The 17,737-nt window shown below is 43.5% G+C and overlaps 1 protein-coding gene across 3 annotated transcripts in view; it reads right to left on the reverse strand.

The window, feature by feature from the left end:
* The window catches only part of usp47 (ubiquitin specific peptidase 47), a 226,770-nt gene extending 210,973 nt beyond the window's left edge, over positions 1–15,797 (reverse strand). For all 3 annotated transcript variants that reach the window (XM_067994252.1, XM_067994250.1, XM_067994249.1), the window contains exon 1: positions 15,466–15,797. In XM_067994252.1, the coding sequence (XP_067850353.1) occupies positions 15,466–15,504 (39 nt within the window). In that variant the 5' untranslated portion in view covers positions 15,505–15,797. The remainder of the gene's footprint in view (positions 1–15,465) is intronic.
* Between the last annotated feature and the right edge of the window lie 1,940 nt (positions 15,798–17,737).

Genomic DNA, 17,737 nt, shown 5'->3' on the forward strand with positions numbered 1-17,737 from the left:
TGCCCAGAACTGGACATAATAATCTAGCTGTGGCCGAACCAGTGTTTAATAAAGGTTCATCATGACTTCCTTGCTTTTGTACTCTATGCCTCTATTTATAAAGCCCAGGATCCCGTATGCTTTTTTAACCGCTTTCTCAACCTGCCCTGCCACCTTCAACGATCTCTCTGTTCCTGTATCCCTTTAGTTTATATTGCCTCTCCTCATTCTGGGTTAAACTTCATCTGCCATGTGTCTGCCCATTCCACCAGCCTGTCTATCTCCTCTTGAAGTCTATCACTATCCTCCTCACTGTTCACTACACTGCCAAGTTTTGTGTCATCTGCAAATTTGGAAATTGTGCCCTGTACATCCAAGTCCAAGTCATTAATATATATCAAGAAGAGCAGTGGTCCTTAGAGTAGCAGTAGAACTGACCCCGGGGGAACACCACTGTACACCTCCCTCCAGTCCGAAAAACAACCGTTCACCACTACTGTTTCCTGTTACTTAAGCCAATTCTGTATCCATGCTGCTACTGCCCCTTTTATTCCATGGGCTTCAATTTTGATGACAAGCCTATTATGCGGCACTTTATCAAGTTGTTTGCTTCTTTGCAAAATTGACCTACACATTAAAATTAAACACTGTATATGTAATGATCTAATACAGTCCCCACCACTTAAAACGTCCACATTTAAAACAGGCAGTCGCTTATGGTTAAAAAAAAAGCAATAATTATTATCCATTTACGTTGACGTCAATTTCAAAGTTGCCGGTTACGACGTCTTAAGTGCTCCGTTTATTTTGGGCAGAAACGGGGTCGCTGACAATTTATCAGGCAGCAAAAACCGAGACGCAAATAAAAACTTGGACCATTTCAGAAAATCTCTGACAATTTCCTCTCCCGAGGCACCCAAAGCGATCTCTAGGAGACAATTTTGCGTAAATTTCAATGCTAGTTTCAGCGCCTGGCCCCCACGGGGAAATTATTAGGGAGCACTCCGGCCACCCCACCTGCCTCAACGCACTTAGGAAATTGGATAGCACACGCCCGGGAAAGGAAATTGATACCCACTGCCCTTGTCCAAAAGGTCACAGACGCTTTAGCTGCAGGCGTCAGTGAATTGGAAAAAAAAAGTGCAACTCGGCACATTTCATTGGATACAAGTACAGTACAGAGCTCCCTACAATATCACCATAACTCGGAATTAACGTTGCCACGCTATAAGTGGTGGGGACTGTACCTGCCATAAGCTTTGATCAAAAGCACAAAAGGGCATCCCTTACCAAGGAACACAACTTACGCTACAGATCTCTGCTGCAGCCACAGAAAATGATCGACATGGCAGCATGGCACGTAATCCATAATTAAATATTTACAATGGCTAAGTATTTTCAGAAAGACACGTTTCTCGCACTAGAACATCACCTCATCAGTGCCTTACAAAAATTTCACTTTACATTTTTTTTTTTGAAAAACTTAGGGTAATCATTAGCCTATGGCACTTTAATCTTATGCCAGATTGCGTTAAATGCAGCAATGAATCAATTGGCAACACTGATTACAGTCAGCAAAATAGTCAGGCTGTACATCAAGGTGGCAGCGCATTTTGCAAAGATCTTCTCCCCTCTCCCAATACGTGCTGCGTAAAGACCCAAGGCTGCCCCTTCTCAATCCTCTTCCTGCTGAAAACAAAAAAACATTAAGTCTGGAAAATGACTTTAAGGTGTCGTTACTATGCTTTTCTACGGCTAACATTTAATTTTAAGGAGGTGTTCTCCGAACCTACAACAACTTGCATTTATATAGCGCCCTTAACATAGTAGAAACTCCCCAAGGCGTTTATCAAACAAAATTTGACACCAAGCCACATAAGGAGATATTAGGACAGGTGATCAAAAGCTTGGTCAAAGAGCCTTTACGGAGCCTCTTAAAGCAGGAGACAGAGGTAGGGAGGTGGAGAAGTTTAAGGAAGGAATTTCAGAGCTTAAGGCCTCGGCAGCTGAAGGTACCGCCACCTATAGTGGAGCGACGGAAATCAGGGATGTGCAAGAGGCCAGAATTTTAATAAATGTAAAACTGTCAGATTATGGAAGCAAACATTATGCCACACTATAAAAAGGATAGAAGCACTGGAGAAGGTACAAAAAAGATTTACTAGGATGATACCAGAAATGAAAGGTTATACCTATCAGGAAAGATTGAATAGGCTGGGGCTCTTCTCTCTAGGAAGGAGAAGACAGATGGGTGACCTGACTGAGGTCTTTGAGATTATGAAAGGGTTTGATAGGGTAGACATGGAGAAGATGTTTCCACTTGTGGGGGAGGCCAGAACTAGGGGCTAACAAATCCAATAGGGAATTCAGGAGAAACTTCTTCACCCAGAGAGCGGTGAGAATGTCAAACACGATACCATAAGGAGTAGTTGAGGCGACTAGCATAGATGCATTTAAGGGGAATCTAGACAAACACGAGAGGGAAGGGAATAGAAGGATACGTTGATAGGGTTAGATGAAGACGGGTGGGATGAGGCTCACATGGACCTGTTGGGCTGAATGGCCTGTTTCTGTGCTGTACATTCTATATAACTATGCCGATATATGACTTCACATCTCAATAAAGAACACTGCCCCTGGTAGCATTGATGCTAACAAGCATCAGTTGTACCGAATGACATCCAACCGGAATCTATCAACAACTTCAACATTCCATAGCGTGTAAGCATTAAACAGTGCCACCTTGCCAGTTCCTGGAACTCTGAATGAGCATGTACGATGAATCTTCACAACACTGGGAGCAGAAATGGTGTTTCAACGAGTTTTGACATGCCAGCAAACAGAAGCAACTTTGAAACGACCACAGACACCACAAATCTCATGTAATCAAAAGCAAAACACTGCAGATGCCGGAAATCTGAACAGAAAATGTTGGAAAAACTCAGCAAGTGAGGCAGCATCTGTGGAGAAAGAAACAGAGATAACGTTTCAGACTGGGATTCTGACAAAGGGTCTTCGACCTGAAACGTTAGCTCTGTTTCTTTCTCCACAGATGCTGCCTCACTTGCTGAGCTTTTCCAGCAGTTTCTGTTTTTATTACAAATTTCACATATTTGAGTGTTCCATTGCCAAATACACCCTCAGTATACATCTGCAGTCGGAGTAGATAAGACACCAACCAAATTCGGCCCATTTACTGAATGATTTCCAGTAAGATAAAAAAAAGGTATGAAACTTGCAGTTTTATGAAGGAACGTGAATTTATATAGCACCTTTCACATCCTCAGGCAGTCCTCAAGTGCTTCAGAGCCGGTGAATTATTTACGAAGTGTAATTTACTGTTGTTATGTTTGCACACAGCAGGTTCTCACAGACAGCAATGAAATGTGTCCGGCTGACTTGTTTCTGGTGGTGTTGGATGATGGATAAACATTGGCCAGGATACAGAGAACTCTCCGTGTCTTCTTCGGATAGTGCCAAAAGATCTTTTCCGCCTGCCTGAAGTGTTAGACCGGGCATCCGAAAGACAGCACCTCCGGCAGTGTGGCATTCCCTCTGTACTATGTTGTGGTGTCAGTCTAGATGACGTGCTCAAATTGAGTTTGAACCCAAGACCGCCTGACTCGGAGGCAACGGTGCAACCCACTGAGCCAAACTGACACTTATTACACCAATTTGTGCCAAATTATGGACTCTGGGTTTTACTATTTTTCAGATTTTTTCAGTGGAGGGCAGCAGGAAGTAAAGGAATGAAGGTCAGCAATCTTTACCCAGCACGTACCATCTCCACTTAATCTACAATCAACATAGGAACAGGAGTAGGCCATTCAGCCCCTTGTGCCTGCTCCGCCATTTGATAAGATCATGGCTGATCTGTGATCTAACTCCATATACCTGCCTTTGGTCCATATCCCTTAATACCTTTGGTTGCCAAAAAGCTATCTATCTCAGATTTAAATTTAGCAATTGAACTGGTATCAACTGCCGTTTGCGGAAGAGAGTTCCAAACTTCTACCACCCTTTGTGTGTAGAAATGTTTTCTAATCTCACTCTTGAAAGGTCTGGCTCTAATTTTTAGACTGTGCCCCCTACTCCTAGAATCCCCAACCAGCGGAAATAGTTTCTCTCTATCCACTCTATCCGTTCCCCTTAATATCTCAAAAACTTCGATCAGATCACCCCTTAACCTTCTAAACTCCAGAGAATACAACCCCAATTTGTGTAATCTCTCCTCGTAACTTAACCCTTGAAGTCCGGGTATATGGGATTAGATTAGACAGGGCTTGATGGCCGGCGCGGACACGATGGGCCGAAGGGCCTCTATCCGTGCTGTATAACTCTATGACTCTATCATTATAGTAAACCTACGCTGCACTCCCTCCAAGGCCAATATGTCCTTCCGAAGGTGCGGTGCCCAGAACTGCTCACAGTACTCCAGGTGCGGTCCAACTTCACTGTAATATAAATGAAACTACCCTTAAATCTTAATTTTGTTGTAAAATCTTTTTGTAAATGAAATCTATCTTCAAGTTCCAACTGCAGGAGGGGTAGGAGACATATACTGAAACGTCTTACAGAACATGACTAAGGATGTGACCGTACAACAGATTCTGTATAAGTTACCAGACACCATTGTGAATCTGAAAAGAAAATTGCTACACTGCAAGTTTGTTGATCCCACAAGAACATTGCTGCATTGTCACTAGAGGCTAATGTGTGAGGAGACAAATAATTTGCTGGCAGTATTGCTCAGAAGCATTAGCAGCGCAGCAAGCAAGCTCACAGCCCAGAAACATCCACACCAACTCTGCACATTTTGCTCATTCATAAAGCTGCAAACGCATGGAGGGTTCATTAATTTATCCATTAATGCGTGAGGATCTTTACCAAAAAGCTTTATAGGATTGCTGCCCAGCTAACAGTCATATAAAAATCACACAATTTAAGAAAACACACAAAAAAAAACAGGTTTCCCCTTCCCAAACACTAGATATAACACTGTAAATCACGGTATAGTCTATTGCCTCTTAATTTGAAGTTGCTAAATTTGAATTATCTGTTCATTCAAATTGAATGAGTGCAAAAATGCCTCCTGCGCTCTTTTATTTAAATTGCTTAATTTGAATTACTGGTTCATTTGAATTTTTGATCACAAAGCAATTTTGAATTAACAGGAGTAGACTGTACACATATGCTATTATGCGATTTCATTTTTTGTTAGTGAATTAAATAATGATGCATCTTTTTACTATGCAATCATGGACTAGGTATAATTCAATAATTTACAGAACACTATAGTCACAGCCATGCAATGCCTGTACCTTGCATATCTGTCTGCCACTGAAGTGGGTATTTGTCCGGTTATAGGACTTCTAAAAATAAATCTAGTATTAAGTGCATTTCCATCCAAAATAACCATGTGCACGGCACACATCACAGCAGGGATCATCGCGAAGCAGCTCACAAGCAAGACTACAGCAAACCGAAAGGAACCTACTTTTGCTCAGAACAGCTCATCCACCACAAGCAATATTTCTGCATCAAATCAAAACTTTCAAAATAATTCGGGAATGGATGACAGAGTCGGTCTTCCATCTCCAGGAGAGGATTCTTATCGCTAAGGCTCCTACATGCTTAGACAATCTCAATACAGATTCCGTATTTTTTTATTACTTGAAATGGTTCGATCAACTCATATCGGCGCTGAATTTATACCAACTGCAGATTTATATGGGTTTAGCGATGGAAACTTAAGTGAGCATTGCTCCACAGTCACGTTATCTGGCATAAAATAATTTCCATTTCCAAACCTTGCATAATTTTAAACATTTCTAACATATCCCCCCTCGGTCTACTATTCTCATGAGAGAAAAGACCCAGGGTAGTCGATCTTTCCTCGTACGTTATTCCCTTAAGTTATGGGATCAACTGTGCAGCCAGCCCTTCTCTGTACTCCCTTTGATAACGGAATTTCCTTTTTGAAATAGGGGAGCTGAAACTGCAGGCAATACTACAACAGTGTTATGGAAACTGACACCTTCCAAAGCACCTTAGCACACGTTACGAAGCTGGCGTCTTATTTCTTATGGTGAGGTGGCGATGCCTGACCCCCTGTTGTACAGATTCATATACTGAGCCATTAATTTTCCAGTGTTGAAACACCCAGGTTTATAGTTGAATTTGGATGGTGTTGACTGTTCTTTCTGTTCCCCCTTATTGTCAGCATCCTGTCCAGGAACTTCTTTTCCAGTCCGGGACATTCCCCTTTGGGCCACATTGAGCCTTGTTGAATGTGGTCCAAAGAGCAATGGCCTGAATTAGAAAAGAACCTGGAAAAGGAGGACTTTGAGGACTGTTAATCTCGTTTCACCGATTCCACACAGTTGGCACAGGATGTCGAATTCACACGTGCTGCTCAGTTCCCATCTTCTGAGCAGCCTTGATCACCTTATGGGTTCAAGTCCCCACTCCACAATCTTGAGCCCAAAATCTAGGCCGACAATCCCGGTGCAGTACCGAGGGAGTGCGGCACTTTCGTCTTTTGGATGAGGCGTTAAACCGAGGCCCGGTCTGCCCGTTCAGGTGGGCGTAAAGGACCTCACGGCACCATTTCAAAGAGGAGCAGGGACGGTCTCCCCCCGGTGTCCTGGGGCCAATACTTATCCCTCAACCAACATCACTAAAACAGATTATCTGGTCATTTATCTCGTTGCTGTTTGTGGGATCTTGCTGGGTACAAATTGGCTGCCACGTTTCCTACATTGCAACAGTGACTACACTGCAAAAGTATTTAATCAAAAACAAAATACTGCGGATGCTGGAAATCTGAAATGAAAACAGAAAATGCTGGAGGAGCTCCGCGGAGAAAGAAAGAGTTAACGTTTCAGGTCGAAGACCTTTCGTCACAACTGGAAGATGTTAACTCGAATATCTCCAACAACTCTTTAGCTTCTCCAGCATTTTTTTGCTTTTACTTCAAAAGTACTTAACTGGCTGTAAAGCGCTTTGGAACGTCCCGAGGTTATGAAAGACACTGTATAAACGCAAGTCTTTCTTAAACTTGAAGGCAGTATCTTTTTCTTCTCTGGAAGATTTTAATTCTGATCAAATTAAATTCATGGATGCACACCTCTAGCCTCTAATCGTGCAATAAGCAAGGTGTTAAGCCTTTTTTCATGTGCCATAAGGACTATGATGTTCCTCGACTGCTAGCAATGCACATCAAAGGACTGGGAATGCACTGTGTGCGAAAGTATCTTCAAGTTAAAACGATAATCTGCTTGCACTTTCATATATATTTATTGTATAAGCATCTTTGCAGGGGATTGTGACTAGCTGGATTGCTCTTGCACAGAGCTGGCGCGGACTCGATGGGCTGAATGGCCTCCTTCCGTGCTGTAACCTTTCTATGATTCTATGATCTTTTAAATCAACATACTGAAAATATCAAAAATTTTCTACATAATCATCACACTATTAACTTCTCATTTTACTCATAAAAATATTACTGAATATTTTAGAAAGATATATTTTTCCCATCTCCCCACCATTTTTCCTTCCAAATTCTTCCCACTCTGCAGCAAACGGAATTAAGCACACAAACACATAGTTTACTTACTCGCTTATGACTTCCGAACATTAAGGTAACATGAATTTCCCAACCGGTGCACACCATACCGATGGTACTGGTCAAAAAAGTAAAAGCTCATGGGATCCAAGGGAAAGCAGCTAGTTGGATCCAAAATTGGCTCAGTGGCAGGAAGCAAAGGATAATGGCTGACGGGTGTTTTTGCGACTGGGAGGCTGTTTCCAGTGGGGTTCCGCAAGGCTCATTACTAGGTCCCTTGCTTTTTGTCGAATATATTAATGATTTGGACTTGAATGTGGGGGGCTTGATCAAGAAGACTGCAGGTGATACAAAAATTGGCCGTGAGGAAAAAAGCTGTTGACTGCAGGAAGATATCAATGGACTGGTCAGGTAGGCAGAAAAGTGGCAAATGGAATTCAATCCAGAGAAGTGTGAGGTAATGCCATTGGGGAGGGCAAACAAGGCAAGGGAATACACAATAAATGGGAGGATACTGAGAGGTGTAGAGGAAGAGAGGGACCTTGGAGTGCATGTCCACAGATCCCTGAAGATAGCAGGACAGGTAAATAAGGTGGCTAAAAAGGCATATGGGATACTTTCCTTTATTAGCCGAGGCATAGAATATAAGAGCAGGGAAGGTATGCTAGAATTGTATAAAACATTGGTTGGGCCACAGCTTGAGTACTGTGTACAGTTCTGGCCACCACATTACAGGAAAAATGTGACAGCACTGGAGAGGGTACAGAGGAGATTTACGAGGATATTGCCAGGGCTGGAGAATTTTAGCTATGACAAAAGATTGGATAGGCTGGGGTTGTTTTCTTTGGAAAAAGGAGGCTGAGGGAAGATTTAATTGAGGTACATAAAATTATGACAGGACTAGATAGAGTGGATAGGGAGGACCTTAGCAGAGGGTTCAGTGACCAGGGGGCTTAGATTAAAGTAATTGGTAGAAGGATTAGAGGGGAGCTGAGGAGAAATTTTTTAACCCAGAGGGTGGTAGGGGTCTGGAACTCACTGCCTGAAAGGGTGGTAGAGGCAGAAACCCTCAACTCATTTAAAAAGTACTTGGATATGCACTTGAAGTGCCGTAACCTACAGGGCTATGGACCAAGTGCTGGAAAGAGGGATTAAGTTGGATAGCTCTTTTTTGGCCAGCACGGACACGATGGGCCGAATGGCCTCCTTCTGTGCCTTAACTTTCTATGATACTGAAACATCCTGCTGAGTTTTCTGGCAAAGATGCATACTGGCAGAAACACGATCATATTTTCATTGTTCTGCTTCTTGTCAGACCTCTATCACCTTCTCCCTGTGTGTTACTGACAACTAAAACAGAATGAATTACAGTAAGTCTTAAATATAAAGGTCAAAGTACATTTCCTTGCCATTATAACTATTGTCAACAGAAAACTTTATATAATGTTTAACCAGTTTTTAGTAGAACAGTATGTTACTCATCCTCACATGTTGTTTGTAACAAACTGTCTTTTCCCAGCGGATAACACATCACAACAGGCTGACAGCCAGCTCTAGGTTTTAAAATTTAGGTCGCTAAATAAAACAGAACGCCAGGGAAAAATCTCTGCACATAACCTATGGTCACTAGCGGGTCACTGTTTAAAATTAACTTCCAACAACACACGTAGTATTATTTTGCTGGATAAATTAAAAGAAAAAAATTAAGTTTTTAAAAACAGAATTGGTTATTTATTTATTAAACGAACCCTACTTCTAACCTATTAACTGACTTATGCGGTCAATGCAGAATGCTGCGTGTGGTGGGTTTAGCATGTTAACCAGATATAAACAGATTTAGTGCAATACCACTGACGTTTCCAACCTCTAGCTCAGAATGAAGCTGAGGCGGTGAAGGGTTTATTAACATGGGATAAAGTTTATATGTCTATTATATTAATATAAAAATCTTTGAAATATTGCCCTATTTACTATCAAATCAATCCAAGCAGAGTTAACGACTTCGAATCATAGACCTTAACAGCGCAGGAGACCACTTATCGTGTCTTTGCCAGCTGTTTGCTGGAGCAATCTAAAACCAATCTCACTGCCCTACGCTCTCCCCACAGTCCCACTGCTGCAAATATTTCTAAAACATCGGAGCAGGAGTCGGCCATTCAGCCCCTCGTGCCTGCTCCGCCATTTGATAAGATCATGGCCGATCTGTGATCTAACTCCTTTGGCCCATATCCCTTAATACCTTTGGTTGCCAAAAAGCTGTCTATCTCAGATTTAAATTTAGCAATTGAGCTAGTATCAAGGTGCAATGGTCTCCGTCTCAACCGTTACTTATGGAAATATGTATGCGTACATTCCTTCAATTATCTTGCAGACACGGTCAATGAAAGAGTGATGGGTCGACATTTTTTTTTAAAGTAATAAAAATGGTTACGCAGCACGAGGGCACCAAATAAAGAATTAATGACCCCCTGCAGGAACGAGGGAAGAAACTGGAAGAGGGGTGCCCAGGCCAGGCAGGGTAAGGATGAAAAATAATTTTCAACAAAAACGACACATAACTAACTCTGGTCTGCTAAATAAACACCAGCATATTTAACAAATAATGAATCACTATGAAACTGCAACTGGTCCAAAGGGCCAGTGAATTCATTGCAATTCCAATGCATCTGTACAGTGTTCACAGACTGACAAATCGACTGCAAAACTTATTTCTACAGTACAGTAAGTAGCCTTTTTGCTTTCCTTTATGTTTGCAGAACTGTGGCTTACACTGTAGGCCAGAAGCTTCAGTTAATTCATCACGCACGCCTCTTCTTAGTAAAAGGTCCACCGGCTTAAGAAAATTGACTGTTACATTTACATTAGAATAAGTTACTGATTTTGCTTCTAACTAACAGACAGTGGGGAGCATAGAAAGGTTGTAAAGAATCCAGGCCAATAGAGCTTCCCTAAGAGGCCACTGAGGTGCACAACCCTTATCACAGACTCTGCAGAAACACTAACAATCAGTAAGAAACTAAATTGTTGCTCGACACTGGTTTCTCAACTAGAAGTCCAGTCTCCTATATTCACACTCTGATTTCCCGAGAGACTGAAGATTGCCTGGTCGATATTGTCACATTTGGTTTTATAAATGCTATACATTAAGGCACAGTACTGTAACAGCACACTGTGGTAGGTGGGCTCAAGACCAGCATCTGCAGTGCCTCTATAAATTGTTGGTCTTGGTGGAACATGTAGAAACAGAAATGTCCAGAGTTCATTTGCCATGCAAGATTCAACAAAGTCCATTCAGCACTACATCTTCAGCAGTTCACCTGGACCTCGGCCTCATCTTTCGTCTCTTGCACTTAAGCCTGTGCCGATGCTTCTTATGTCACTTATTTGTCATTATCTGTGTTACTGTATGTACTAAAACAACATGTTTCTTGTAATTATAACCCAGTTTTACTCTAGGGTAGCTATATTTTGGGAATTAGGATGGGGAAAACCATATATACAGTATTTGCAGATAGTACCCCACACCGAAATGTTTGAAAACCACTAGTCTGGAGGGAGGGGGAAAAGGCCATGCAAACCTTTTCAGCACACCCCATAACTCACCACCCAAAGGGAAACACCAAGACCAGTGTGTGAAAGGGAATGCTACAGTTAATCTCTCTGTCGGGGAAGAAAATTCACTTCTCACTCAATTGAACCTTAAAGTAATACATATCCCATACCATCCAAATTTGCTAATGCTACTCTGGTTTCCATCTCTTTCTGATAGTGCATAACTGAGAAACACTTGCAATCATCATTCATTTTATTTTAAATTAACCAATTAACTGCGCCCACACACTATCCTACTCTCACAAAAAGGATGCAATGATTGGTGGAAGGAATAAAGTTTCAACAAAAAAAATACCAAATGCTAACAGACAGAACCGCAGAATCTTACAGCACAGAAGGAGGCCATTCAGCCCATCGTGCCTGTGCCAGCTCTTTGAAAGAGCTATCCAATTAGTCCCACTCCCCTGCTCTTTCCCCATAACCCTGCAATTTTCTCCCCTTCAAATATTTATCAAATTCCCTTTTGAAAGTTTTTACTGAATCAGCTTCCGCCACCCTTTCAATTATACCCTTGCAACAATACAGGATTTTATTTTACAAATAAAGCCTATTTATTAAGCAGTCAAACAATGTTGTTGTTTGGGGCTGTGTGTTTTTATATATTCGTTCATGGGATGTGGGCGTCGCTGGCGAGGCCGGCATTTATTGCCCATCCCTAATTGCCCCTCGAGAAGGTGGTGGTGAGCCGCCTTCTTGAACCGCTGCAGTCCGTGTGGTGAAGGTTCTCCCACAGTGCTGTTAGGAAGGGAGTTCCAGGATTTTGACCCAGCGACGATGAAGGAACGGCGATATATTTCCAATTGATCTGTCTTGTAAAGGACCCCCGTTATTAAAACTGCCTTAAAAATAGTTCCTCTTTGGAGCTAGGAGTGCAGTGCACATCATGTTTCTCAACATGCTGATGTCACTATGAACAAGTCCTTCATATATCCAAGCAATACGCAGGTCAATTGTCCAGTTGACATTTTACAACCAAACCTATGTTTTACTTTTAAAAGCAAAAGGTAACAAGGAACATCCAGATGAAATGCTTCTTTGTATTTTGATCGGCTTAATGGCACGCAGTTTAATTAAAACTATTAAGGGCAGAAAGTTAAACGATAGGTTGATTGATCCACACACTGCAGATCAGCAACATCAATGAAAAATATGTTTATACAGCATATTGATGTAGAATGCAATGCACCAATTGGAAAGAAGGCATCTTAATCATTATCATCTACTGAGGGCTACTTCTGCTCAAAAACGTTGACTTGAGAGAGAAGGAATTACATAGCGCACAAACCCTTACATATATCGACCCAATTAATTAGGACAAAAGGCTACAAAGATGCAGAAGTTTAATTGATACAAAGATTGCGGTAGAATTTATTATGTGCCCCAAGATTGAATGAGCACACAATGTAGTCTGGGAATTTTAGACTAGGGGGCTAAATTAAATCAAAATTTAAATGGTTGGTCCTTATACTAACCTCATCAAACAGCAAAAATTTGTGGTTGTCGAAATTCATTTGGAATGCAAGTACACAGGAACAGGAGTAGGCCATTTGGCCCCTCGAGCCTGTTCCGTCATTCAATGATCTGTGACCTCACCTCCATCTATATCCCTTAATACCTTTCGTTAACAAAAATCTATCAATCTCAGATTTAAAATTAACAACTGAGCTCGCATCAGCTGCAGTTTGCGGAAGAGAGTTCCAAGCTTCTACTACCCTTTGCGTGTAAAAGTGGTTCCTAACTTCACTCCTGGCTCTAATTTTTAGGCTATGTCCCCTAGTCCTAGACCCCTCAACCAGCAGAAATAGTTCCTCTCTCTCTCTCTCTCTCTCTCTCTCTACGCTTTCAGTTCCCCTTAATATCTTGAAAACTTCGATCAAATCACCCCTTAATCTTCTAAATTCCAGAGAATACAACCCTAGTTTGTAATATTTTTGCACCTTATTACCAAAGTACAGCCTCTGTTTAAGGTCGTGCTGTAGCAGTGCTAATAGGAGTGTAAATAAAGAGGAGTAACCCAAACCAACCTCTCCACAGATGCCTTTTTTAATTGATCAATAAGTGACATTGGGTGCCATCATCAGAGAAACAAATGTACAAGTGCCCCCAAAGGAGACGCAACTAATGGAGCAATTTAAACAAAGTCTAACTTAAAGAAACTTAGAAAAACTAAATCAATCATAAGCTTGTGTGTCCATCAGGCACGCTATTCCCTGCAGTGCCCACCGGTCGCGGAAGGCGTCTGACCTGCTGAGTATTTCAGGAAATTTTCTGTTTTTATTTCAGATTTATGGCATCTGCAGTATTTTACTTTTTGTTAACGCAAAATTAACACATATGGGGGGGAAAGAAGAGATGCCAAACCTGCCAAAAAGGACGACTTATTTACTTCAAGTAGGACGAAACCCCTACAATGCCACCATGTTAGGTATGAGCAACTGTGCGTTCCTGCGTCACGCAGCCAGATTCCCGTTTACAGACGGTTTATTCGCCATAGCCTGTCAGCTCGCCACTGCATCTGTCGCTCCAGATGATCTGCAGGGAAGAGGCAACTCCGGAGGTGGGATAACATTTGAGGTACCACTGGGCTGAAACTAGAATGTAGGTTTCATTTCCAGTGTCCCAAACTCAGTTAAAAAAAAAATTGGTAAGAAGTTGGGATCAGATCAGCCATGATCTTATTAAATGGCGGAGCAGGCTCGAAGGGCCGACTCCTGCTCCAATTTCTTATGTTAAGTATTAATGGAAGGAAGATGGTCAGTAGATCAAAACAGAGTCAATGTGCTGGCAGCTGGTCACAGAACATTGGCTAGTACATACAGACACGGGAATGAATCAGCAAGAAGTTGGAAGAGACAACCAAATGGGATTCATTTTTTTCCCCTCAATATGTGAAATCTTGTACAAATGAGAAATTATATATGTCACTCAACTGTAACAAAGTAGAAAACAGAAAATGTATTTAAGAGTTACCATTAATTCTGAAGTTACAAAGCATCGAACATCTTTCTGTGCCGACTACATTGGCTAACTGTAGCTCTAATGAATTATGCATAGGTACTGGTGCAAAAGAGGATGCTTTGATAAACGAGACATCAAGCGCCTGAAACACTTTGAACACCGTCGAACCTTGGCTTCGCACAGTGTCAATGTAGCACGAAATAAGCGACACTGGAATTTAATGTCAATAGCACTTTGCACTGTGTTAGCAATGACTCAACAAATATATATATATATATATATATATAACATATATATATAGAAAAAGCACGTGTAGAAGACTTTCGTCAACACTGATAACATTGCAAACTGATAGGAACACACAAAACAAGACACATCGCAGGCTTACTCGAGCAACATGTCCAAAGCTGGTAACAGACTGAAACTTTATCCGACCTAAGGGCTCCTCCACATGACAAGAGAGAGCCCACCACCCTCAGAACAAAGTGCACAGTGAGGAACCTGCCAACAGCTCGGCAATCAATCAACTTCAGACTCCGGGCTGTGTAGCTCTTTTTTTTGCAATAAATAAGAGGGAGAAGGGGGGGGGGGGGTGGTCTACCCTCCTCTTTGTGATGTTGCCTGTGTGTTGGTGCGAAATGCCCACAGCCCCGGGGTGAGCAGAAAGTTCACTCAGAAGAAAACTACAGGCACCGTTTAAAGCAGAGAGAGCGCAGCCCGGCTCACAGATCCCCCTGCCCTCCTACTCCCCCCTCTCCTTCTCTTCTCTTCCCCACCCCACCCCCCTCGTGCCCTCCCCATCCTATCACCCACCCCACCCCCCTCCCTCCCTCCCTCCCCTTCCTCCTCCACCCCTCCCTCCCACACCCTCCTCCTCTACCCCCCCACCCTCCTCCCCTCTCCCCTACCCCACCTCCTCCTCTCCCCTACCCCCACCTCCTCCCCTCTCCCCTACCCCCACCTCCTCCCCTCTCCCCTACCCCCACCCTCCTCCCCTCTCCCCTACCCCCACCCTCCTCCCCTCTCCCCTACCCCCACCCTCCTCCCCTCTCCCCTACCCCCACCTCCTCCCCTCTCCCCTACCCCCTCCACCCAATGGGGACCATTTTAAAAACACACACACCCCCTCTGAGCACAAGATGCGCCGCACCCGGGGTCAAACTGTCACCCACACCCTCCCCTCCCCTCCCCTCCCTCCCTCAGGCCGGAGAGAGACCGAGACACAGCCCTCCCCAACATCTGTAACCCCCCCCCCAACATCTGTAAACCCCCCACAACATCTGTAAACCCCCCCTACACCCAACATCTGTAAACCCCCCCTAAACAACACACAGCTGGTCAGGACTCACCTCTCTGGGTACCAGTTGGTTCTCCTCACCGGGCACCATGTCTTGGGGGGAAAAGGGGTTAAATCAACACCGGGGGGGGGGGGGGGGAGGCCTCTCAGGCCGGACACATGACTCCAGGGTGGGGGGGTGGGGATATTATGAGAGGAGGAGGAGGGGGTAAAAAAAATAAATTTTAAAAAAAGGCGACGAAAACAATAAAACGTCAACCCCTTCTCCCCCCCCCCTCTCTCTCTCTCTCTCCTCCCTGAGGGCGGCTCGCCTTGTCCGGACCGTGTCCGGAGTGTCCAGCTGTCCGGTCTCCCTCAACACTCTGGTCCGGGCGCCCGGGCAACAACAACCGAAAAAAAAATGGCGGGCGCTGTCCCCCCGCGCACGAAACCAGGCGCCAGCTGCGTCACGCCGCCTGACGTCATGACGTCGCGCCCCGCCCACCCCCAACAGGGGGTTGAGAGGAGATGGAGCAAAGGGACAGAGGAATAAGGCCATTCAGCCCCTCGTGCCTGCTGTCCCATTTGATGAGGAGAAGATAATCAATAAGATTTCCATTTGATAAGATCATGGGCTGATCTGTGATCTAACTCCATATACCTGCCTTTGGCCCATATCCCTTAATACCTTTGGTTGCCTAAAAGCTATCTATCTCAGATTTAAATTTAGCAATTGAGCTAGCATCAATTGCCGTTTGCGGAAGAGAGTTCCAAACTTCTACCACCCTTTGCGTGTAGAAATGTTTTCTGATCTCGCTCCTGAAAGGTCTGGCTCTGATTTTTTAGACTGTGCCCCCTACTCCTAGAATCCCCAACCAGTGGAAATAGTTTCTCTCTCTATCCACCCTTAATATCTTATAAACTTCGATCAGATCACCCCTTAACCTTCGAAACTCCAGAGAATACAACCCCAATTTGTGCAATCTCTCCTCGTAACTTAACCCTTGAAGGGTTGTTTTTCAAACTGGAGGCCTGTGACCAGCGGTGTGCCTCAGGGATCGGTGCTGGGTCCGCTGTTATTTGTTATTTATATTAATGATTTGGATGAGAATTTAGGAGGCATGGTTAGTAAGTTTGCAGATGACACCAAGATCGGTGGCATCGTGGACAGTGAAGAAGGTTATCTAGGATTGCAACGGGATCTTGATAAATTGGGCCAGTGGGCCGATGAATGGCAGATGGAGTTTAATTTAGATAAATGTGAGGTGATGCATTTTGGGAGATCGAATCGGGCCAGGACCTACTCCGTTAATGGTAGGGCGTTGGGGAGAGTTATAGAACAAAGAGATCTAGGAGTACAGGTTCATAGCTCCTTGAAAGTGGAGTCACAGGTGGATAGGGTGGTGAAGAAGGCATTCGGCATGCTTGGTTTCATTGGTCAGAACATTGAATACAGGAGTTGGGATGTCTTGTTGAAGTTGTACAGGGCATTGGTGAGGCCACACTTGGAATACTGTGTACAGTTCTGGTCACCCTATTATAGAAAGGATATTAATAAACTAGAAAGAGTGCAGAAAAGATTTACGAGGATGCTGCCGGGACTTGATGGTTTGACTTATAGGGAGAGGTTAGATAGACTGGGACTTTTTTCCCTGGAGAGTAGGAGGTTGAGGGGTGATCTTGTACAAGTCTATAAAATAATGAGGGGCATAGATAAGGTAGATAGTCAAAATCTTTTCCCAAAGGTAGGGGAGTCTATAACGAGGGGACATAGATTTAAGGTGAGAGGGGAGAGATACAAAAGGGTCCAGAGGGGCAATTTTTTCACTCAAAGGGTGGTGAGTGTCTGGAACGAGCTGCCAGAGGCAGTAGTAGAGGCGGGTACAATTTTGTCTTTTAAAAAGCATTTGGACAGTTACATGGGTAAGATGGGTATAGAGGGATATGGGCCAAGTGCAGGCAATTGGGACTAGCTTAGTGGTATAAACTGGGCGACATGGACATGTTGGGCCGAAGGGCCTGTTTCCATGTTGTAAACTTCTATGATTCTATGAAGTCCGGGTATCATTCTAGTAAACCTACGCTGCACTCCCTCCAAGGCCAATATGTCCTTCTGAAGGTGCGGTGCCCAGAACTGCTCACAGTAACTCCAGGTGCGGTCTAACCAGGGTTTTGTATAGCTGCAGCATAACTTCTGCCCCCTTGTACTCCAGTCCTCGAGATATAAAGGCCAGCATTCCATTCGCCTTATTGATTATTTTCTCCACCTGTTCATGACACTTCAATGATCGATGTACCTGAACCCCTAAGTCCCTTTGGACATCCACTGTTTTTAACTTTTTACC

This window comes from Heptranchias perlo, chromosome 12 (assembly GCF_035084215.1).
Source record: "Heptranchias perlo isolate sHepPer1 chromosome 12, sHepPer1.hap1, whole genome shotgun sequence".
NCBI classification, from domain to species: domain Eukaryota; kingdom Metazoa; phylum Chordata; class Chondrichthyes; order Hexanchiformes; family Hexanchidae; genus Heptranchias; species Heptranchias perlo.